This window comes from Cotesia typhae, unplaced genomic scaffold (assembly GCF_013202065.1).
Source record: "Cotesia typhae breed Kobodo isofemale line unplaced genomic scaffold, CoteBio_Ctyphae contig_5, whole genome shotgun sequence".
NCBI classification, from domain to species: domain Eukaryota; kingdom Metazoa; phylum Arthropoda; class Insecta; order Hymenoptera; family Braconidae; genus Cotesia; species Cotesia typhae.
In genome coordinates, this window is record NW_027423757.1 from 8171938 (window position 1) to 8196561 (window position 24624).

At 29.4% G+C, this 24624-nt stretch overlaps 3 protein-coding genes across 5 annotated transcripts; 2 read left to right on the forward strand and 1 right to left on the reverse strand.

Annotated features, from left to right (window-relative positions):
* Nucleotides 1-1408: 1408 nt before the first annotated feature.
* On the forward strand, nt 1409-3100 carry LOC141530918 (odorant receptor 13a). Its single transcript, XM_074248309.1, has 6 exons — nt 1409-1861; nt 2033-2316; nt 2390-2489; nt 2550-2654; nt 2753-2902; nt 2991-3100. The coding sequence occupies exons 1-6, from the start codon at nt 1409-1411 to the stop codon at nt 3045-3047; spliced, it is 1149 nt and encodes a 382-aa protein (XP_074104410.1). The 3' UTR covers nt 3048-3100.
* Nucleotides 3101-3881: 781 nt separating this feature from the next.
* LOC141530983 (uncharacterized) lies at nt 3882-19208 on the forward strand. Of its 3 annotated transcripts, none has more exons than XM_074248398.1 (8): nt 3882-4135; nt 5330-5630; nt 5792-5886; nt 11256-11362; nt 12035-12324; nt 12481-12664; nt 13717-13886; nt 14007-19208. In XM_074248398.1, exons 1-8 carry the CDS (start codon nt 4089-4091, stop codon nt 18243-18245), a joined length of 5433 nt encoding a protein of 1810 aa, XP_074104499.1. In that variant the 5' UTR covers nt 3882-4088; the 3' UTR covers nt 18246-19208. The 3 variants fall into 3 exon arrangements, with proteins under 3 accessions (XP_074104499.1, XP_074104500.1, XP_074104501.1); XM_074248399.1 differs by having other exon boundaries at nt 12487-12664; XM_074248400.1 differs by lacking the exons at nt 3882-4135; nt 5330-5630; nt 5792-5886 and adding an exon at nt 6765-7226.
* A 2327-nt stretch (nt 19209-21535) lies between these two features.
* LOC141530851 (uncharacterized) lies at nt 21536-22212 on the reverse strand. Its single transcript, XM_074248214.1, has 2 exons — nt 22081-22212; nt 21536-21919 (listed from the first exon to the last, which is right to left on the reverse strand). Exons 1-2 carry the CDS (start codon nt 22129-22131, stop codon nt 21647-21649), a joined length of 324 nt encoding a protein of 107 aa, XP_074104315.1. The 5' UTR covers nt 22132-22212; the 3' UTR covers nt 21536-21646.
* Nucleotides 22213-24624: the final 2412 nt, after the last annotated feature.

The window sequence follows — 24624 nt, forward strand, 5'->3', positions numbered from 1 at the left end:
AAATATGTGATTCATTCTTGTGGAAAATTTTGTTATGGCTTTATATATTTATATATGGACACTTCAATATATGTCCATATATTATGTTAATTGCAACGGAAATCCTACTTAAAACAATATTGCATGAAGGATAATGAAGTTTATAACTGTGTAGGCCCAAGATCAGAGAACAAGACTATAACTTTATTGTATAGATGTATTGTAAATAAGTGTCTATAGGTATAAAATCAATAAAAATCTTTGAAATTTTAATACTGATTCTTTTTACTGCCCTAAGAAGCGTATTGGTTTTTAGTTTAATTAACTACATTAAGTTTTCTAAAGAAAATAAAAAATTATGATAAATTTCTTTCTTTTATTTTTATATCGACGTTCTAATTGGAAAATTGTCTAACTCCATTTTGACAATCTTTTATATAAACAGAAAAAAAGTAAATAAAAAACCTTTTTTATGTCTAAAAATCGATTGAATATTTAATATATGGACAATATTTTTGTCTAGGGTACTCAAATAATATTTATTCAGACCATTGCTATCTAAAAATTTAAAAGAATTACCTCCTAAAAAATATGGAGTTACATAATTTGCTAATTAAAAACTTTTTTATAGTTTATCAAAAATTTTATGAAAAATAAAATTACCTTACAGTTAACTTTTGAAACTTCCAGAAATAGAAAATTTTAGTTTGTAATCGATAACATTTCTTACTGCTTATGAACGTGTATGTCGTTAGTTATTACTCACATATACTAAGACAGTATAACATATGGCCAAACTAGATATCAAATTACATATGTCTCGTTGTCCATAATAACTTCTTGACAAATGTTTTTGAAATTCATGAAAGTAGTTTTTGAAATGAGTTGTATCGTATATAATATAAATTTCTTTACTTTATTTGATATTCGAAATAAAATGAATTAGGTACTTAATTAAGTTAATACCATGAAAAAAAAAAAAAAAAAAAAAAAAAAAAAAAACTTTCTATGCTCAACTTATATTAGAACTTTCAGGCCTCTAATTGATACGCTTTGAAAAGTTTTGTCTAACAAGAGGGAAAAAAATTTTTCTGAGCTACTTAGTCAGTTATTCTGATTGAAAAGTGTACCGAATAAAAATTACAGGGAAAATCTGTTAAAAAAACTATCACCATAGTCTCTAATCGCGCAAAGTTTCTATTCCGTAGTTACAAAGTTTTAAACATCGGGTATTATCTCTCGGGAAGGAAGAAGGAAGGGGGTCCCTTGGTATCACATGGATCATTCCCACTGCTCAGTACTTGGAAGTAATTCAGAAGTGAAGTACAAGTTATTACGTACAGTATGGTAAACGAAGCCAAAAATTTGACAAGATAGTTGTATTAAAAGACTTAAGAACAAGATAAGAACAATATCCGTCGCTAAAATAATGGTTAACGTTGATGAATATGAAGAATTGATGAAGCCTATTATGATAGTAAATCGGATTATATCAGTATGGCCAGTGGAAGAAAATGATAACTCAATTCTGTCGCGAATGAGAATTTTTCATCGGATTTTATTGTTTACTTTACTGATAGTCCAAGCGATTGCCGTAACTGCTGAGATTGTTCATCATTGGGGTGATATGAAGGAAGTCACTGAGTGTGCTTTGATAACAACCGCTTTCTATCTTTCTATTCTGCGACTCATAGTTTACACTATCCACGACCGAGATTTACAAATATCTGTTAAAACGATGAAAGAAGATTGGACTAAATACTCTGGAGACGATGAGTTAGCACTAAAAGAAAAATGTTTACCGATATTAAAAATAGCTAAGATGTTCATAATGACTGTGGGATCGACAATTCTCTTATTTATGATGGCACCAATATTAGAAGTAAGTTAATAGTGACAGATTTTAATCAACTGTTCCAAGTAATTGAAATTGATTCATGAGTTTTAGTCTTCATCAATCATCTAATGCAAGAAGTATTTTCTGATGTATAAAACTCATGGATCAATCAGATAAAAATAATATTTGTATTTTATACGAAAGGATGTGCATTAGGTTAAACTTCTTGGAATGGAAGAAAAAAAACTTCCTTTTCGCGGTTTTTTTTTCTCAAACCAAACAAATTCGCCAGCATACCAGGGTTTTTACGTGCTAGGAGTCATAGTAGGAGCTTTCGGAGGAAGTACTATTGCTGGAGCAACAACTCTCAATCTTATACTTGTGATGCATGGATCGGCTAAATTCTTGGTTGTACGGAGGAACATTGAAAATTTAAAAAGTGACAAACACAGTTCTATCACCTTCACTGATTGTGTAAAACGACACCAGGAAGCGATTTTGTATTTTAATTAAAATTGAAACTCATCACATTTGTTTTGTAATAACCTTTGCAATTAATTTTTTCTTTTACAGGTTTGCTGAACGAGTTGAAAATACGATTAACGTTCTAGTATTAGGACAGTTTGTGATCAGTACTGGGCTCGTTTGTTTCGCTGGGTTTCAAATTACAGAAGTAAGCATCGAGATTACAATTGATAGTTATAAACGTGCGATAAATGTACAATGATTGTAGATGACCAAAGACAGAGGTCAGTTGATGAAATACACCTCATTCTTGAATTCGGCGATTTTTGAACTATTTTTATTTAGCTACAGTGGCCAAGAATTATTAACCGAGGTAAGCTAATTGCTCAATAAATCGCTCAATTCTAGCTGTAATGGAGAAAATAGCTTTCACATATGATTCATGTAAAATAATATGGGAATTTTAATCAGAGCAACGCTGTGGGTGAATCCTGTTATGCATCGAACTGGGTTGGAGCTGGCTTTACAAAAAGTATGCAAATAGTAATGATTCGCTCGCTATATCCGTGTAAAATCACAGCCGCTAAATTTTATGACATGTCTTTGGCAAATTTTTCATCGGTATACATATTTCAATCCATCCATTATTGTCTTCTTTGCTGTTACTGAGATAATGTATTCACAAGGCATATTTTAATTTGGTTTTTAGATTCTCAGTTCTTCATTCTCATATTTAACAGTTTTACGGACTATGGAGGTTGAATAAATTTAAAAACATACAAGTTTAATACAACTGCTCACTTTCAAGACTGCAAAAGTGACAAAAAATTTATTCTAAACTTCATAATTAAGTTTTATGAAATTTTTATAGATATTTTTTAACGAATTAACTAGTGCAATAGTTTTTGTGAATGATGAAAACTTACACTGGAAAAACAAAAAAAGAAAAGAAAAGAGAAAGTCATGAAACATCATAAATATTCTTGATTCAATTGTAACTTATTTTTTAAGCTTAAGAAATTCGACAACTTCGATCAAGAATAAATTTTATTTCTAACATATAATCGAATGCTTCAATGAAAACCGCAATTGGTAATACAAGGTAGTAAAATGTTCAATACGACTAATATTATGAACATAATTAGTATAATATTATACTAAAAAATTTCATTTGTAGTATGAAATTGTTGGTATTTATTCAATATTAAATGTAATTGACGTTCTAGTTGTTGAAGAAAATAAATAAAGAATATTTGATTACTTTCAGAGCTATTGTTATATACTCAATAAAATAAGTTTAGAATGTGAGAGGCACTGGCCATCTGGTGGAAATTGAAACAATTATAAATAGATATATATGTTTTGATGAAATGAAGTTTTTTGAAAAATAAAAAAGTCAATAATACATTCATATGAGAGAATAATATTGTTGGAACTAAGAAATTATATTTAGTATATAATTACCGGAAATTAGTTTTAAAAAAAGAAATTTTCGGTTGTTCAGAGTGGGGCGGTCCATGAGACGACTTTGGTCTCAGGACCGACTTGAGAGTATTTTCATCATCTAGTACAACACGTGCAGCTATTCGGTGAGCTTATATTCGAGTTACTACTTGGCTTGCTTGTATTTACAATTTTAACTTTCAGAGTTATTGTTTAAACTTTAAAGTGTGAACAAATAAGTTGTTCTGTTGATTCAGTCGTAACGTCTGACAGGTGTTTAGAAATTAAAAAGTTTATTTTCAAAATTATTGAGTGATAAAGTAAAGCGATGTAGAAGTTTTTATTAGCAACTATAGGAGTAACGATGGCTAATATAAAAGTGGCTGTGAGAGTGAGACCAATTTCAAGCAGGTAAGTGATGATATTAAATTTTAGTGGTGCATAAAATTCCCTAAATAGTCAAAGACAAGTAAGTCGGTACATTAATTTGTAATTGCTGAATATTTATTATTCAAATAATTATATCGAGTAAATTAATTGAGTACATTTGTATACCTTAATGGGCTAGAAAATAAGAGAAATACTGAATGCACTGACTCACATGGCTAAGATAAAGATAAAACAACAAACGCAGGGGATTCTTATGCTTTAAAATACGAGTCCAGCTATAATTAGAGCACCATTGAAAGTAGACTGGAAGTAAAGCCAGTAACAAATGTGGTGACATTAAAATAAGGACTACGATCACTTGACAATTTCTTTGGTCTTAAAAAAAAAAAAAAAGAGAAAATAAGCTTCAGTAATTTTTAGAACGGTGACTTTTGACAGCTGGTTACCATTTTTTTATTTTTCATAACAACATTCCGTTCTTTGTATTTGTATGTTTTAAAATATTAAGTTATGATTATGAGTTATGATTTATAAGTCGAGAGAAGCTCTGATTGATTTACAAGTTGAAACTTATTTTCTGTTTTTCAGCAAAAATTATTACTTATGATTTTATGAGAGAGTAAAAGTATTTTTATTTAAAGATTATCTCTAGCGAAAGCAGAACTAAATTATTGCGATGGCCCACTAGCGAGTAGTTTAATGACTCCAACATGAATAAGAAGAAACGAATGCTGAGTTTAGAATAACACCCTAGTTTGTGAGCTCGGAAAGATTTGGTTCGTTTATTATGCCAGAGCCGCTTTATACTTACACCAGCGATGGAAATGCGAAAAGAGAAACCGGTGAAAATGATAAAATAGTAAAATGGAACGAAAGTGAAATAAATTAATTGCTAAGCTCGCTAAATGGCTAATTTTGTACTTGATATAAGATTTATTTTACAGATAATTTAACTAATGATGATGAATATGATTTATACTTTGTCATTCGCATAAAATATCACTGAAGAAGTTTCAAACATCTTTTGAGTTTAAGCTTTCTTATTAATTATTACTACCACTTTATAAAGTTATTTTGGAAAGAAGTTTACTGTAAAATAAAATCATGATGCGGTGCAAGTTGAATTGTGTGAATTAAAAAAAAAAAATTTTTACACGGCAAAAGTATCGCGTTAATCATTAAGTGTTAATGAAATTATTATTTTTTTAATTACAGAGAAATAAATATAACAGGAGCAGAAATAGTAGTCCACACAGAGCCACAGAAAATTTCTTTGACGAATCTAAAAGTTTCATCGAGCAAGACTGCAGACAGTCGAACTCGGACTAAAAGATATAGTTTTGACTACTGTTTTGACTCTTCGGATTCAACGGCTGAAAATTATGCCAGTCAAGAAAAAATTTATTATACACTTGGGAATCCTGTTATCGACGCTATATTTGTGGGATACAATTCTTGTGTCGTTGCGTACGGTCAAAGTGCGTCTGGAAAAACTTTTACGATGATGGGTGTCAAAGTATGTTCGTCATAAAAATTATTATTTTTCAAATAGATTTGTCCAAAAGTTTTTGATGATTTCTCAATTATTGCAGACTTTGAAGTTAAAGTTAATGCAAAAATAATTTGCTTCGTCTTGATTTTAAATAAAATTAATAAAATAAGTCATTATTTTTGCAGGATGATCCAGGTTTAATACCAAGAATCTGCAATGGTTTATTCGCCCGAGCATCTGATAAAATAGAAAACGGAAAAAAATTTAACATATTTGTGAGGTAATGATAATTTTACTTAAAAATAAATACACCGGCGTCATAGACATCCAAGACTACATAATAACGATAACTGTGAGAAACTTAATGCTGTTCTCGTGTCGATTTCTGGGTGTTCATGGACACGCACGAATCTTGTAGAACATACTTCGGTGAAAATGTAAAATTATACCTCCCACAATTGAGGAACGAATTGCACTAGAGCTTCAGTAGCTCTTGGCACCTGTTCTCCGTCAAGGTTTCACTATTTCCTCCGTACCATTCATGGTATACTTATCTATACATCTGTTATTATTATTACTGTTATTACGTTATTACTCTAACAATTCAAATAAAAATGACTTTGTTTGTTTTATTTGTCGTGTTTTGTTCTCGATCAAAATTACTTTATATCGAACTTTTGCCATTACAAACTTCATATTGATTGTATCATCAGTTATGTTACAAGAAATGGAAGTATATTTGCCGATCTTCTTTACTGTCAGATTATTGGTATTATATCGTGAATAATGATTTATTTCTACGAATTTATATATATTCTAAGATATGATTATGTCAAAATATTAATGATGTTATTATTAATAGATATAAATATTTTTACTAGTACATGTATAAGAAAACTAACAAGATAAATATAAAGGCTCAGTGGCACTATTTTGCTAATTGAAGTTAAGAAACAAAAAATTATTTTAATTTAATGAGAATATTCACCGTAACGATAAGAAATTAATTATCATTGAAGATACTAAAAAATTTTAACTCTACACTGAAATAAAAATTCTCATGAATTAAATAAGTTCATTTTTCTTTTCAGTGTACTATGTAAAATTTATATTTAATATTTTATACCATAAATTTTATATTTGACACTTAAATTTTCCGTGAAAATTCATATTTTATCCAATATTTCTGAGGTACAGAATCAATAAAGTCACTTTGGTTTCAAGTGACAGTTGATTAAATAAAATATATCACGATTTCAAATAGTAAAGATTCTGTTAATTCAAGTAATTTTTAATTCTCTTGATAAACTTTATGGAATTTGGATAATTTAGCGGTCTAGTGAATTTAAAAGGAATTTTTATCCTTGTAAAATATCGCTTCATTGGTGGTGTAAAAAATGGGTAAATAGTAAAGCTCTAAAAATATTATGAGTACTAAAGTATTGTAAATCAAGTATCAGAGCAAAGAGCATGTAGAAGAGAATATATAATAGAGGATGGTGGTGGAATAGTGAGACGCGCGCGAGACCTTTGCGAGGCGTTCCGGTGGCCTCGATGTGTCTAAGCTCACAGTACCTCGTGACTCGCAATCCTAGACGGACGCAAGCTCATTGAACCGTGGTAAGGATTCCCGCTCTTTGCAGTGTATCACGCTCTCATTTTCATCGCAATATATATTCATACTTATTTGCAACGTCCATTATGATTATTGCGCGAACATATGCATGTTTATTAATTTTAACTTTACCTTCATTGTAAAGTAGTTATGAACTCATTTAACAAAACAATTTTATAACTTTAAATATTCATTTGATGCATTATATTTAGTGATGTAGGATTGTCATAACATGGAGTTGTTTTATGAGTAATTAATTTAATACTAATAAAATTACTTTGTAACCATTAGATTATTGGCTAATTTGACTAATTTATAATATAAAAAGTGTAAATATAATTTCATTATAATAAAAATTATTGTGCAAAGGAATTTTTGAATAAAAAATATTTTGGATAGAATAGTTTAATTAAATAAAATTGTTCAATCCGAATATACTATTGAAAATTTTGGTTAAAACATTGAAACCTTTGACTATTTTGATGTGAATGATTTTTAAGATCTATATTTATAAAATCTGTAGGTTGTAATATTAAAAGATTTTTTTAAAATTAAAGCTACAGATGTACAATGTTTTCGTCTTAGTGATTGCATGTCAAGCATCAGCAGATGGTAAAAATAGTATCTAATGAATTTATGTCTCTATTCATGAAATAAAAGTTTTAACACTAAGTTAACACATTGCTATTTTGTTCCAAAATATTGAACAAAAAAAAGTTTTAGAACTGATGATAATTTTTTCACTCGATAAATACACGAATTTTTCTAAATTTTAATAGTGTACTTACAATAAACTGGGCTCAAAATAAAAATCGAATAGCTTCTAAAAATTTAACTAACCACAAAAATAAAAAAAAATGGATATTAACGTAACAGAGCCGATTTATTTGATCGCAATAACATTTTTTTATGATTTTAAAAATGCATAGAGCTTTCTAACAAAATGTTTTTTAGATAATCCTTATAATTGACGCTCAAAAAATCGTGCGGGAATATTTTTAGTATCACTATATGATTTCAATCTGTATCTAAAATATTCTGATAAGTTTTAATTTTTAGTAAATAAAAATGATGATTAATTCTGACGCTTATTTGTTCAAGCTACAGAAAAGAAGGAGAGAGGAATATATTTATAGAAAAATATTATTTGAGGTCTAACATAATCTAAATAAATAAATTTTGAGTGGTATGTGATATGTACGAAAGGTTCGCAGGTAATATAGTAGTGTTACTTCCGCGTAACATTACGTACTTATAACTTTAAACTGTTGTTTAACACTCCGAGAGAGCAGTAACAATGAAATAAACTTCTTATGTAACTTAAACTTTTCCAATTGAGTCTAACAAAATGTATACATTTCACTTCATCAACCACTTAATTCATCAACAATTTAGCAACAAAATTTAAACTTGACTGGATTTAATTATGTATAATTAAACACAATTATTTACTAATTCTTGATTAAAATTGTAATTTATAATTATTTATTTCAGAACGATATTCTTAAGGATAAAAATGAAATTGAGTTCTAAAAAATCAACAAACTTTGAAGTACGTGACAATGAATATTTGAACGTAATTAATTACTTAGAAACATTCGAAGACTAATTACTTGGTAATGGTTATCAAAAAACAGATTCTCAAGTTTTAAGTATAAAAAAGTTTCAAAGCTTTTAAGTATACAGAATAATTTATTTTTTAAGTTTAAACGACATTAAATCGTAAAGCGTTGAATACTTTAAAACACTTAGTTCTAAACAAATTAGCCAGATAAATTTTATTTACATTTCTTCAATGGAAAAATTTTTAAAATCATAATAGAAAGCTATAAAATTAAAAAAAAACATTTTTTTTAAGTTAGATAAGTAATTTCTATCACTGAAAATTTATTTTTCATAATATTGAAATTTAGTAGATTAAATACTGCAAACAGAATTAGATCTCGATCGAAAGTAAATTTTTACTGGCGAAGAGATAGAGATGTTTACAGCTCGAATAAATTTATCCGAAAATAGTGCAGAATAAAATCGAAAGCTTACAGTTTAGAATTTATGGACCATTAACTAGTTGTAGAAGAGATTTTCAGAAAGTTTTACCAAAGAAAAAAGTTTCATCTCGACATAGCATTATCACGTGTTTGTTTTCTCACTTATCCGATAGAATATTGTTATGCGTGAAGTTATCTGCGACGTAGAGCGCGCGGATTTGAATTTTATACGCCTGATCTTCGAGTTTAAAGGTAGTTCATCGAGAGATAAAAACGTTAGCAATGAATAGAAAAAAATTTCTTTCATTTAACTCAAATAAAACTATTCGTATGAGTATGATTATGTATTATAATGAAGACAGATATCAAAACTTTTTTTTTTTAATTGATAAATTTAGATGGTTCATTTAAAAAAATTCTTGAACCGAGAAATCCTAGTCTGAGAATAATTTTTCTTTCCTTCATTGTAAAGGTAACGATGCGGGACAGAGGGGGATAAAAAATTGAAGATTTTTCACTTATGTTTAGTAGAAAAATCAAGCATAATATAAGCAGAAGAATAGATAATCGATTAAGCAACGACCAAACATGTCGGTCTAGTAGCTCATATATCTACTGAATGAGGACGTTCGATCAGTTGCACGAATGGAGTGTGCTTGAAAATAAATCACGCTGTGATAAATTTTTACGAATCAACAGATATTTATGACAACCTTCATGTGGGGATATGATTGTACAAGTTGTTAAATTTGATAACACATTGAGATTAAATGAAAAAACAAAAATATCTTTTCTACCATTCCAGAATCATAAAGAAAAACTATAATTTCCAAAATTTATCTATGACCATAATATCATGATTATTAAATTGTAAATAAATTATCGGTCTACTGGGAAAAAATTTCAAACTTACTGATCCAGCTTGAAATTGGAATAGCTTTAGACATAAAATTTTGTTTAAAATTGCCGTAGGAGCTGAAATTGGTAACTTGAATTTTAGTTTCAATAAATATTGTACTCAGCTTTGAAAGTTTAAAAAGGAATAAGAGCCATATAAAATGAAAAGTACCTTCATATCAGTGTGCTGTAATATCAATAATAATAATTTTCACAATCGTGTTTTGAATGAATGTAATATTCGAACAATCAATAATACATTTGACTAGTATTTTACTCCTTTTTCTCCTGTCAAATCACTGTTCCTTCGCGCCGAATCGATTCTTATTTTGTAGGTCTGCACCTAATATCTGTCAGACACGAACCTGGTGTGTTGTACAACCAGTATGCCGTCACATTTATTTTTCTCTCCTCGAATTTACAAAGATTTAAATTACCTCGTCTTAGTAGCATTATTCAGATTATTATTATATTCGACGTTAATAAAAGTAACAGAGTAATCTGTTCCGTAAGCTTGTCAACTCAGTTCGACAAATTCTGTTTAATGTCAATATCAATGTTAATTAAAATTAGTAATTAGTTATTTTTATGTTTATCGTTTAATTAATCTCAATTAATTTCTTTAATATGACTTAATTACTCTACTCCTTCAACGATTTAGTCAATGACATAATTGATTGAGTCGATTCTTTGTACTTCTAAACCAGATTGAAGAAATAAAAATAATTATTTTGAAAAATAGTTATTGCAAATGTAGAACAAACATGAAAGAAAGCAATATTGAAAGTCGATACACTTAAATTTCTTTGACATTAAGATTGAATGCATAATTTGCGGGATTTACTTTCCTAGATATGGAGACCGATAATTTTTGGATATGCATGCTTACAATAATTCGTAATATAATCTCATATTTTAGTTGAAAGACAAAGTAATCGATTGACCTATAGATACATCAATCGAAAAGTTTATTCTATTCTGCTTATCAATTTAGAAACAGTAATAAAAATTTTAATCATGTAAGATGAATTTTTTAATTTACATGAGATTGGCATTTGTACGTTGACTAAATACGAACATAAAATGAAATGTCAGTAATTGGTGCTTTATACAATAGAGTCGATAACTTTCCAATTTTTATTATTTCAGTTACCTAGAAGTCTACAATGAACGAGTTAGAGATCTTCTCGAACCGTCAACAAGCCCGAATAACTTAAGAGTTCGTGAGCATCCACGATCGGGTCCTTACGTTCAAGGTATAATTAACTTTTTTTTTTTTTAAATATGATTTTCTGATTAAAACACTCGAAAAGTTGAAGAGTTTTTTAAAAGAATTGGATTTGAAACTAATACGGCTTATGATAGAAAAATCCATCTATGCTTTTTACTATTTAATAAGGTCTCATATTTTTTTTTTTTAATTTCCTTATAAATCACCATAATTATTTATTATTTTAAAAATTCTTTAATCTGTTAGAAAAAAAAACTATTATGCAAATAAAAAATTCATCTCATTCTTTTTCAATATGAGGGAAAAAGTAAGAGAGTTAGTGGATGTACATTTCGGAGAATAAAAAAAAAACTTGTTCATTAGTGATTCTCTGTTTTATCCTCGCCTTTGCTTAAATTGTATTATATTAATTAAATGAAAAAGACTTGATGGGAAATAAAATGTCTGAAAATTCGAACTATAAATTGACTAAATTTTTCCACTCGTGTCAAACAGAATTTTCAAACACAAAAAAATGTATTCAAACTAAAATCACTCACATGTTTATCAATCAAAAGCTCCGGGAATTCCAAACTGAAATCTCCATATAACATAAAATTCTTGGGATATTTCACTACAAAAGCAAAACAAAAAGTAAAATTTTATTTAAATGGACAATTAAATAATCCAAATTGATAAAGTAAAATTTTTTTTAAAGGATTAAGCCAACACTCAGTTGAAACTTTGAGTTCATTAATGTCTCGTGTCGAAGAGGGTACAAAAGCCCGTAAAACAGCTTCAACTTTGCAGAATCACACAAGCAGCCGCAGTCACGCATTACTCACACTCTCGTTGGAATCCAGCGATAGTGCGGTTTCCGGACAAGTTATTTTAAAAGCCTCGGGGGCATCACGGAAAACGGATTTTTCTCGTGGCTGTAAATTACACTTGGTCGACCTGGCGGGCAGTGAAAATTCAGCTGCCTGTGCTGGAATAAATCGTCTAAAAGTGAGCAATGCATCTAGTATATATGTATTTATATCTATACCTCAAACACCTATTTATTTAATTACTTTCTATTAATTACATAAAAAATAATAAAAATAAATTTATTTTCGACTATGTAATATTAACAATATATTAGTATTTTTATATTGGTTTAAGTCACAGGAAGGAGCTAATATTAACAAAAGCTTAGTTGCATTGGGTAATGTTATATCTGCATTAGCGGAAAGAAGTTCTACAGCTATTAATTCCGGAAGGAAGTTCATCCCCTATAGGGATTCAACTCTCACGTGGTTACTCAAAGATTCTTTAGGTGGAAATGCCACGACAATTATGCTGGCGAGTGAGTTTTTCAACTTTTATTAATCATATTAATTTAATATAATAATAAATTTTATCGTTTTATTTTAATTTATAGGGACGTTTTCTCTGTTATTCATTTGATTGAATAGTAACTTCTGGAAAGTTGTAAATTGTATTAATATAATCCTAATAGAAATAATTAATTTTCCTTTTTAATTCGATAAAAATTATTTAAACACTTTTCCAGACTTGCTATGATGGGCTGGTTAAAAATCAATAATCATCATAGAGCATATTTCCGGGATCGGTAAATAGTAGAAACAAAAGTGGTAGTTGTTGGCTTATCGTAAATAAAATGCAAATAATAATGAGAAATAATGATGATAACAAAAGAATAAAAAGAGGATAAAGAGTAAAGATTAGTAATTTACTCTTTGAATTCATGAACTTTTTTTTTATCATACAAGAAAAAAAGTAGATTACATTGTTTACAAACAAGGTGGAAGGCTTAATATCAAACTCTTGGTAGTATACCGAGACCGAGCAAACACGCGAAGTATTCGATATCAAGTTTTCCATTCTATATTTAACATTTATAACAATATATTCTGCAATTTTAGAATTTTAAATCAGTTTCATAATAAAAAAATAACTAATCAATAATAAACCATTGGCTTAAATTATAAATTTGCATTAACATCGTGTTATTACTATAGCAGTTGTAATTTTTACAAATTATACCAATTATTATAAATTGCTAAAGTATAAGTATAGTTGTAATTCAATATTTAAACAAATCAATATGATATATATATATATATATATATATATATATATATATATATATATATATACTATTGTAGAAAAATTTTTATATGGCACGAAAAAAAATTAGCAGTAGTTACAGTTGCGAGCTAAGTAGTAAATACACTTCATAATTGCGTAGCAATTGTAGTTTAAAGTAATAAAAATATCTATGTAAAATAATGATAAAATAAATCATTTAAGATGTGTAATAAGAATATTGATTTAAAGATAAATTTTTACTGAAAAAATAATGGATAATTTTCATTATGTAATTTAATTTTACAGCGATATCGCCCGCTAGTGGAAGCTACAACGAAACATCACACACTTTACGGTTCGCACAAAGAGCACAAAGCGTTATTAACAAACCAGTTATTAACGAGGATCCGGTAGCTAAGATCATACGTGAGCTTCAGTTAGAAGTATCAAGACTCAAAGCTCTCCTTGCTGAGAAGGTATCGGATTTTTTACCCAAATTATACTATACTGTTATATAAAATAACATCTAATTGCTTAAGATTATAATTAATTTTGAATTAAATTGAATTAAACTAATAGAATATATTGTTTTACAGAATGATCCGCGAACTGATTGCAAGTCATTATGCATTTGTCAAAGGAATCTTGATCAGATAGCAGAGCAAACAAATTTAAATACCAGATGTGTAGCAACGTCAACACCACTATCAACAGGGAAATTAAATTCATTCTCAAGATTATCTTATCCTTTGAGAAGATACAGTTTTGATGATGGTTTAAGATTAAGGTGTAATTCATTAAACGTGTTAAGACAATTCGGATCATTAGAGTTTGTTCCTGCCGCAAATAATTCGAAAACTCTTCGAGTTTCGGCAAGTTATAATAGAGCTAGAGTATCCGAATTAACTGATGAAGATGACGATGATAAAGTCGAAGAGCCGGTATTTGTGGATATACCGACTTTGGTTGCTGTACTCATTAAACCTGATACTAGTGTTCAAGTAGACGCTCATCAAATAGAGGAAATTTCAAGCGATAGTGCACTTGAAGACACTGTCGATACTGATTTTAATCGGGACATTGAACATCAATTTGCGAATTTAGTCGATGTTCCTGTGGAAAATGATTCTATCAAATCTTTGCCAGTATTAAAAGAAAACGAACAGCCTCTACTTGATACACGATATTCAAATTTACAAATTCTTAGTGATAAATCGTTAAGTGACGATGATAAGTTCCAGAAACAGTATCCAGTGAGTTCAAATTTTGAAGTGCAAGTATCCTTAGAAAAGTTCATTTCTAATACTGCTGAAAATTTGCCACAGGATTCTGGTGTGCTTCGAATCTCAACAATCGATTCTGAAGCACAGGCTGATTCTGAAGTAGAAGAGTCTAAGAAAATAATTAGAATTGAAGATGATAATCTCAATGATAGTCTTAAAGAAGACAACGAAATTGTTGACAAAATCTTGGAAAACCGAAAAGAACTTCAAAACCAAAAACTTTGTTTGCAAAGACAACAAAATACTGATGGACTAAAGCGTAAATCAAGCAAGGACAGCAGCTCTAATAGCTCCAAAGACGAACAGATATTTATATCTGGAATTTCAAGGGATTCTTTTGGTCGAAAAGATTCAATTGACCCCGAGCAACCACAACCGAGGCCACATACGATAATACAACGCGCACGTAGGGCTGAAATAGTAGCTGCGGTTACAGAGAGACTCTACTCGAGTAAGAAAACTACTGAAGACAGTAATACGGCATCGACGCCTGCCTCGGATATTCGTTCACCGGAAAGTACAGAAGTAAAATTAGCCTCTGTGACGAGGATGCGACTTCAAGAAATCTCAAGAAAAATGTTGGCCAAACGCAGACGTATTTGTGTTGACACTCAAACAGATATTTCTTCTACTGTCCGTGTACGAGAAATAGGAATTTCAGTAAAAGAACCTAAAATCGTTCGTAAAGACGTTGCTGTTCTTACTGATCGTCACGAAGACTTTGATAAATTGCTGCCATGCAGTACACCTGTGCTACGAATAAAGGAAATGTCAACTTCTACCACAGAATCGCCAGTTCCTAAACCGATTATTCTGCTCAAAGATGCTTGTAATTTAACAGATTATTACAGTTATGACTATGATGCTATTGATTCACTTCAACCAGATTCGGGTATTGTGTCGGACGATACTCATACATACGCCGAAAGCAACTTGTCCAGTACAGGCATATCAGACTTCTGTTCTGACCTTGAAAAACGACCGGTTGATGTTAAATTAAGTGACAGTTCAGCAAATACAAACATTGTTGAAGAAATAATTGACAGTTGTGCGCAAACCACTTATGAACACTCGCACCACTATGATGTACCAAACGATAAGTGCTGTACTTCAAAGCAATGTGGGGATAATTCAATTAAGCAAGTGAGTGGTAAAAAAACCGCAGATTGCTGCCGTCCCATTTCAGTAACTCCCCGTCCTTGCAAACCACCAGTTGTTACAGCCGGACATTGTCATTCTACAAAAACTGTTGCTGATACACACAAATGTGCTCAAGAATCTTCTTGCAAATCTTCGTGTTGCAAAGAAGATCATGATAAAAATATCATTTCTATCTCGGTACCTGATACTATTAATATTACTATTGAGTCGTCAAATATTTCAGAATCAAAGGTTAAGCTATTTGATCACAATAAAGTATTGAAATCAAATAATGTAGAGGTTCAAACTGATAGGAGAGATTCTAATGAAATAGGCACGCTGACGGATATTAATATTAGTGGAATAAGTGTTAAAGATTCGTGGACAAATGCGCGAAACAGTCACGATACTAAAACATTTAGAATTGAAAATATATTCAAAGATCCACACGACATTGCCAAATCTTCGAAAAGTTATGATTATTCTGATGGAACTAATTATTCTATTATTTATCCTAAAACTACTCAATTCACAGAAACTAAAACAGAAAATGATGCTTACGATAGCTGTAGGGCAACCTTGAGCTCATTAGAGTCGCGAAGAAAGTCGTTGACAAGTGAATGGCTCAGAAATCGGAATACTTGGTCGTCTCAGAAATGTCACAGGAGCTTTGATAATGAAAATAATACAGAAACAAACTCTTTGCCTCCAGAGAATTCTTATGACTCGATAGTAATAAAGCAGTCGAAAAAAAATCCGGAAATACTTTCATGGAAAGATGTGTGTGAAGACAAAAAAAGTTTGAATGCTTTAACAGTATCAGAATGCTTGAAAAGTAATAACAATACGTGTCATCTTGAAAAAATTGGGCGTAATTATAGAGATATTTATGAGAAAGAGGTGAATTTTTCTGATGATAGTCTTGACTCAAAAGAGCGACAAAGAAATTTAATTGATGATGAAATTACAAGATCGGAAATGAATATCAGAATCAAAGATAACTTTAATGATAATGGATGTCAACCGGATATTGTTGTACATGCAAAAAAAGACATCATTGATCCGCTGGAATTTTCTGATAATAATACTCTTGATGATTTTGATGACAAGTATATTGAGTTACCTAAAAAAATAGGGATACGATTGAATGAAATACCTGGACAGAAAATAAAATCAATTTTTTACAGCGTTCCTTTGATACCCCTTGTTTTAGCTGAAAATGGGATTGAACAATCTGAAGATAGTACTAAAAATTTAAAAGCTACTGCTTCGCCAAAGTCAATTATCAAGAATAATATTAGTGTACCAAACATGCCGCGGTCTGTAAATACTAGTACAAATGAATCTCGACCGGAATCTGATTACAAAAAGGTAAGCTTTGTTGAGTCCGATAATTTTTCAATAAATAGCGAAGATGTTAAATACAAAACTACACGTATTAGAAATGCTTTTGAAGAAGAAAAACGAAATCTTCTTGAAGAATATCTCGAAGAAGCGATAGTTTTTATGCGGAACATTAATTCAATAAATTCGGATGAAAAATCTGGTACGCTAACATTTAGACGTGAAAATAATGTAGAGACCAAAATTTATGAACCAAAGAATAAAAGAGTAGTTGATCATCGTTATACAACAGATGATTTAGATTTGAAAGGTAGTCGTTACGATGAAAAATGTTGTGGTAATTCGGAAAAGTTAGACCGACTTTTAAAATTCGATAAATCTGCTGAGACTAAATCGCATTTAGCCAAATTCAGTTCAGATAATTTAAATAGTAGTAATAGTCGGTCATCGTGTTCAAGATTACGAAGTTTTTCAAGTGTTGATGATCTTAATTGGGACCACAAACTTAAAAACAACGTTTATTCTAGAAGTGATTGTAACAGTAAATTTAGCCAAGTAATTGAAGATGATAAATACTTTTATCAGTTACCTAGTGCAGGTGCCAATAAAGTTTATACAAATATTGACAGTGCGAGAGCAGTAAATACCGATTTTGAGAGCTATTCTCAAGGGAGAGTACGAAGTAGTGCACCTAAAATAAAAAAACGTAGTCGTTCGGAACTTTCGATGAGACCTAAGACGGGAGATTGTAGTTTTAGTAAAAAAGTTGTAACTTTTGATGAAAATAATTTACATACGCACAAAAAGTTGATGAATAATGAAAGTGTCCTTATCGCTAAAGGAAGAAAATCACTAGCGAATCCACGTTGTAGCCTATCTAAATATGACTCTTCAAATGAAAATTCAAGTTCTAATGAAGCGCTCGCTAACTTCATGGAATCCATCGACGAAGCATCGAGATTTAGAGATAAAATTAAATTTCCTTGCAGTCCGCGGTTGAAATTTTTACAATTACTCAGCGAGAGGCGGAAAATCGTAAAAGATAGTCGTAATACCAGTATTTCGTGAGCTGGTTTATTAAAAGTATACTTTGCCTGCGAATGATCTAATTTTCTAACAGCGAACTAGATCTTCTCATAATCATGAAAATTTTAAATAATTGGTTTAAGATGTTAAAAAATAATGCAACTGAAATAATGCAACTCAACTCACAATTGTGTAATATATTTATCATGTACCACATTGAACTAATAAATATAAAAAATAATTGTATGATAATTCATAAGTAAATAAAAATTGAAAATAATTTAGAATAAATGAGGTGAAATATATTGTATACATAAATTTGTAAAGTACATAAAATATTCGTCTTCATATTGACTCAGTATATACTTATATTTTTATATACTATTAAATTGGTAGCAATTATAAAATTAAGTACCAAAGATCTTTAAATTTAAAAATGTATCTAAAATTAAGAGCTTGGAAAAGCATATCTTTTAGAAAATAATTTAAAAAATATCATAATAATAAATTAGTAGAGTTACAGTTACTTAAAAAATTCTTTAGGTTAAAAAAAATAATGAAGCCATTGTTCATTGGCGACGTTTCCTCTCTATTTATTGAGACTTCATCGAAAATAATAACAAGATGTAATAAACATATACATGTTATTGTTGTTACGATGTTGTCGGAAATCAACAATGATCTGACTGTCTTTCACTCTGAAGAATTTTCCAGTACCCGTGATTCTTCTTTATTATTTAATATATCTGGATCTAACTTTAAAGAAAGTATATTAATAATATTTATTGTTTAATTACGTATATTTTATTCTGTAAGACAGAAATTACGATAAAATAATAGTATAATTTAAAAACTATACGTTGTATCAATTTTTCTACAAGCGTTATCTTTTTTGCTAGTAGTAATGTAACAATACTGCAAGTAAAAAACACAGTAAAATAAATTATCTAGCACGAGGCAACAAATAAAAAAAAATATGTATCTTATTTATGAATAAAGATCTAATTTTTACAAGAAGAAAATTATTTTTAACTTCCCGCTAAGAATTTTTAGTTCTAATTTTAATTTCTAGTTTTAATTTTTAAATATAGAATTAGCGGGAAGTTGCAGAAATGGCCTTTAGAGTTAATCGTTTCCCAAACTTTTTTTAATAGATAAGCTTTTAAGCTTGAATGGTTAATTTTGAAATGCACCCGTAAAAATGATGATAATTAAAAGACACACGAGAATTTTCGAGTAACAAGATGTCAATCATATAAATTCAACAGAAAATAAGTTAATCTGGGTTTCCGATGAGCGGCTCTAATGTGAACCCGCCTCAAACTCGAAAACCTGTTCACTTTTGAAGGAACAGGTGGTTCTTTCCAATTACTCCAAGGGCTACCATAATTTAGTTTTTTAGATCTATTTGTTTTATACCTGGACTAAATAAGACACCACTGTCTAATTCATCATCGGGTGGAAAGTAGCGTGCAGAAAAGGAATCATCTGTAATATATACCCTAAACTGGAAGAGAGTAATTACTTTAATTACATCGTAGCAACCAGCTCCTCGTAATGAAGCCATTAGTAGGAATGCATTTAGCTGGCTCTCTGGCACGTACACAGCATTTGCGCTTTGTTTACTGCATTAAATTTTGTTAAATCAAGGTGGATCCTCTATTTCATTAGAATCATTAATGCAAAGTAAAAAAAAAAAAAAAAAATAATGACCTACAGTCGAATTAAAGTCCAAATGTAATAACACCGGTCTTAAATGCCAAGACTTAATTCGTGAATACTAATTTTTTAGTTCAGTCGGCACATATTTTAGAGCTTGTTAATTTTTGTGGTTGTTGGTTCCTTTTAGTAGCCGAGGAAACATAATTTACATTTAATTGCTGAGAACTCGAAATTATCTTATTTATAGTATGATATTTAAACTTTTGAGTTTACGAGAAATTTTTTTTTTCTATAAATAACTCTAATAATTATTTTGTAATTTATTATATTACTTTGAGGAAGTGGAAGGTTTTTTGTAACCGGTTTTGGCATTAGATGGCTAGTATAAAAACTAATTATAGTTAAAAAAAATTTCTTGTGGTCTTTTAAATTAATGATGAACTCTTTTTTAGAAATGTAATACATAAGTTCGTAAAGTACTAATGATTGTTGTTTATAAAAAAAAAATTCATTTATTTTTTATAACTCTAGAAATTTTTAGAAAATTCATTACTTTCCATTAGCATATTTTCGAACAAAAAAAAATAATAACAACGATAACAATTTATTACAAGGGCTGGTAGAGACTGATAACTCTAGACAAATAAAATCAAGATTATGGTCGACGGAGATTACCGAGGTTTTGTTGTCTTTAATAAAGGGGAAATTGAAAAATATTATTTATATTATTGGCATTTGATGAATGATAAACTACTGTATTAAAATTCACCTCACGTTCTGTATACAAGTGGCGTATAGAGTATGATTAATTCACGCTGATTGAGTTTGCATAGATATATTGATTGTTCAGAAAGTCGGTCACTGCAATGCACCAAACAATTCAATTTATGGCTATTTGCATACTGCGAATCATTTTTAATTATACTTAAAAAGATATTATATTTTATGTTCAATATAATCCCGATAAATTGAGCTCCTGAAATTATCTCATCAAATCCCCATTTTCACAACCCTGGTTCGATCATCGATTGTTACCATTTATTCCAATTCTAATGAAAACTGTTTAATTTCAATGAGAACTCTTTAATTCCATTTTAAAAAAATAAATTTATTGATTTATGCATATCCATATTTATTTTCATTTTCATCCGTCGCTGATCATTCATTGTTTTACTCAACGGATTGTGTCTTTGTTTATAAAACGTGATTCAATGCTCAATTACAATAATGAAAGATATTTAGTTACAGTTCTTGGTATTTCAAATGTCATATCAAATCATCTTAATGTAATTTTTTACGTAACATTCACAATGACAAAATAATAATTTTTTTACTATTTATATCATCCAACAATACTTCTTTTTAAATTTATTAATTTAATTTATCCGTCAGATTATTTAAAAATTTTCTTTTCTCTGGATTTTAATTCTACAAAAGCGATTTTTCAAATAACTTCAGAATAAAAACATTTTAATAAAAAAAACATCAACGGAAACTGGAAGCATTTATTAAAAATTCCAGGGCTTTGTTAACGTTTCGCCATAAAATTTATTTAATATTTTTATTGAAAAGAATTTTTTTACTCAATAGAAATTATTAATAAGAAATAAAAATATGATTTTATTGAAAATATTGAAGGATTATTTATTTTTTACAGAAAAATCGTTGGAAAAGCGTTAAATTTAAAATTTATTTTTCATCGGATAATAAATTTACAATAAAATACGAGGTAAAATCATATTGATATTTAATATAACTTTTTACAGCATTGAGTATAAAATTTAAGAGGTCTGTTTTTCCAATTGCTCGGTAGCATTTTTTAACCCAGCAATGTAATTTTTTCCAGATTCATACAGTTCTTGACCATTTTCCACTCCCTGTTTGGCTGTTTCCTGAGCAGAGTCCATAATTTCTTGCAATTTATTTCGAGCTGATTCAATAGCTTTGCTTGCAGTCTCTTGAGCGTACTCTAAGGCCTCTTGCGCTCGCTCCTTGAACGTATCAAATGCCTCTTGTGCTTTTTCCGCCATAGTTTGTTCTGGTAATGGCGCACTCTATAAAGTAATTATTCTGTACAGGATAAAACGCACCTTTCTCACTTTAACAAGTGAATAAATTAATTCAAATAGACACCTCATTTTACAGGATAAAAACAAACAATTTAAACTATTTTGCTTTTTCCGATTGAAAAATTTTTTAGTAAATTAATACTCACCTGAACGAAAAGAAAACTCATCAGAGATAAAATAACTATTGTTATTTTCATCTTCTTACCGGTTGGTCTGGGTAGCTTGCTATACCAAGATATACTAACGCACAATAAACTGAGTTTTATACCAAAAGGATGTATTGCACAACTTCTACGCGGTTTTGTTATATATTTACAAATTTTTTTTTTGTTATATAAGAGGCGTTAATAAGCAATTATATAAATTATCCTCGACATATCTCGTGCATCATAAAATGTTCTAGACATGAATGATTGGTTACTCATGACATAATTTAGCCATCATTAACTATCAAAACCTTGGGATTTTTTTTTATTTTAATAATCAAATTTTATTTTAAAAAAATAACTTTTTTTATAAAGTTGTATATCTAATTTTTTTTTTTTTTTTAATTATATTCAGTAAAACAAAGTTCCGAACATCCAAGGGCTTAACTTTCAAATATTTTGTTTCAAAAGCATCAAAAAGGTTCTAGGAAAAAAAATGACGCAACAAGGGCACGGGATTTTAACGGGAATTTGGATCTGACGGACACCAACATCCTACTTTCTTTTAAAGAAAAACGGAAAAAATTTTGCTCTGAATTATTCCATTTAAAGAATTTCCAATACCGACAAAATTAATTAAACTTTTAAATATCAAATCGCAGAGATTTAATTTAAATTAATTATTTTAATTAAAAACTAAAAAACCTTGTAGTTAAATTAATTAAAATGTTGTATCGATCCTTTACAGATGAATAAAAGAATTTAATTGATACTGCAATTAAACATTAATTTGATATAGTATAAATAACTTAGTAATTATAGTGGAATTTCATTTATATCTTCTTTATTAAAATTCGATTATTATCATAATAATTTCAGTTAGTTTTAATAATGAAATAAATTTTGCAATGAGAAAGCAAAAATATAATGTAAAAATTTGACTTGAAATTATTTTTAGTATTACACAGTACCGAATATAAATGAAGATGTATGGTGAATTATTTAACCCTTAATTTAAGTGATAAGGACAGATAAGAATATATGCAAAGTTTGAAGTCTACAAATTACGTTATAGTGTCAAAATTAATCGTCGGAACAAAATTAGTGCTCTATCTTATGCATAAGTCATGTTTCAAATTCCGCAATTAAATTACTAAAGTATAAACATAGTTAAATGCTAACTCATTTATATACTTAGGTTTACGCATTGTACTTGAATGCGTGGGAACACATAAGGTGGTGTATACATATATATGTGTAGAATAGTATTATATATAGAGCAAGAATATACCTATAGGATGTTATAGCTAACATTAAAGCCATTGTCGCTGGATAAATTGAATATAAAAAAAAGATGAGAAAAAGTATGTAAAGAGAAGGATTTCTGAAATCTCTCTAGTCTGTGCGGTTCGCTGTGTTTTGTCTGCGACCCTACACTACATCAGTATGGTATAGAGACTACCTGGGCATTCCCTTCACTGTTAAACAAGTATAGCGACAAACCCAGAGAGATCTCGTCACGCGCAAGCAACCGTAAAGCGGTACTAATTTCATCGGATGAATTCCTTGAATATACACCGCACGTACATGTATTATATATATCATGAGGAAAAACTACCATGAATTTTTGACGTACTATGAAGTTACGCAGGATTTTATAACAATAACAGAATTCACCAGTGTCAATGTCAATGTCGATGAGAAAAATGATGGATTAAAAGGTACAATAAGATAAAATAAAAAAAGCGCACAAGACTGATTTAGCCACATTCAAAAGTAAAAGGTGTGTTACCTTTTTAAAGATATATGTATATTCTATTTATCAAATAAATCTGATTCAGAGTTTTATTACCGTAAATGTTGAGACTAATTTCAAACAAGCTCGCTAATTATATATTTTTTTGAATTCAGTCAATAAAAGCCACGGATTAAATATCATTCACATTCATGTTAAATTACAAGACTCGCGTAATCACATGTTTGCCATTTTATTAAACTCGTGTCAGTGTTTTTGCCACGTAAAAAAATTAAACGATCAACAATGATAAAAATAAAGCTTACTCTGTAAGCCTTAATAAACATTTCAGGGAATTAATCCAGGGCTCTCATTGAAAAATCCTTTGAGAGAAAATCAATGAAAGTAGCTCGTTATTTTTTTCATTATCTCTAATTTGCACGAGGCTTTGTTGAAATAACTGATTACCTATATTTTGCATAATAATAATGGATAATACCAGCTTTGATTTTTGTGTTGTTATATTTTGATACAGATATTTAAGTTCAATTTTTTAAATTAATTTTACATGGCTGTTATTCGCGAAACTAATTCCCCGAGGTTGTTTATCTGTAGACTTGATCAAGTCATTTCACTAGAAAATGGGTGTAAAAAATTTAATTGCCTTCCATTAAGCATTACGTGTGCTACCAAGTTGTAAAAGATATTTACATAAATATATAAACTTTTTGACTAATGGTTTTTTTATAACCTGCTCGACTAATTGAAACAACGACAAAAACTTCTTAGATTTGAACATTAAGTTTTTC

Excerpts from the sequence above, each read along its gene's own strand:
- LOC141530983 (XM_074248398.1), top strand. The coding sequence starts at position 4,089 with ATGGCTAATATAAAAGTGGCTGTGAGAGTGAGACCAATTTCAAGCAG. Across the intron at positions 12,325-12,480 it reads CTGGAATAAATCGTCTAAAA|TCACAGGAAGGAGCTAATAT; the intron begins GTGAGCAATGCA and ends TATTGGTTTAAG. Across the intron at positions 13,887-14,006 it reads AAGCTCTCCTTGCTGAGAAG|AATGATCCGCGAACTGATTG; the intron begins GTATCGGATTTT and ends ATTGTTTTACAG.
- LOC141530851 (XM_074248214.1), bottom strand. The coding sequence starts at position 22,131 with ATGAAAATAACAATAGTTATTTTATCTCTGATGAGTTTTCTTTTCGTT. Across the intron at positions 21,920-22,080 it reads TGAGTTTTCTTTTCGTTCAG|AGTGCGCCATTACCAGAACA; the intron begins GTGAGTATTAAT and ends ATTACTTTATAG.
- LOC141530918 (XM_074248309.1), top strand. The coding sequence starts at position 1,409 with ATGGTTAACGTTGATGAATATGAAGAATTGATGAAGCCTATTATGATA. Across the intron at positions 1,862-2,032 it reads TGATGGCACCAATATTAGAA|GTTAAACTTCTTGGAATGGA; the intron begins GTAAGTTAATAG and ends GATGTGCATTAG. Across the intron at positions 2,317-2,389 it reads CGACACCAGGAAGCGATTTT|GTTTGCTGAACGAGTTGAAA; the intron begins GTATTTTAATTA and ends TTTCTTTTACAG.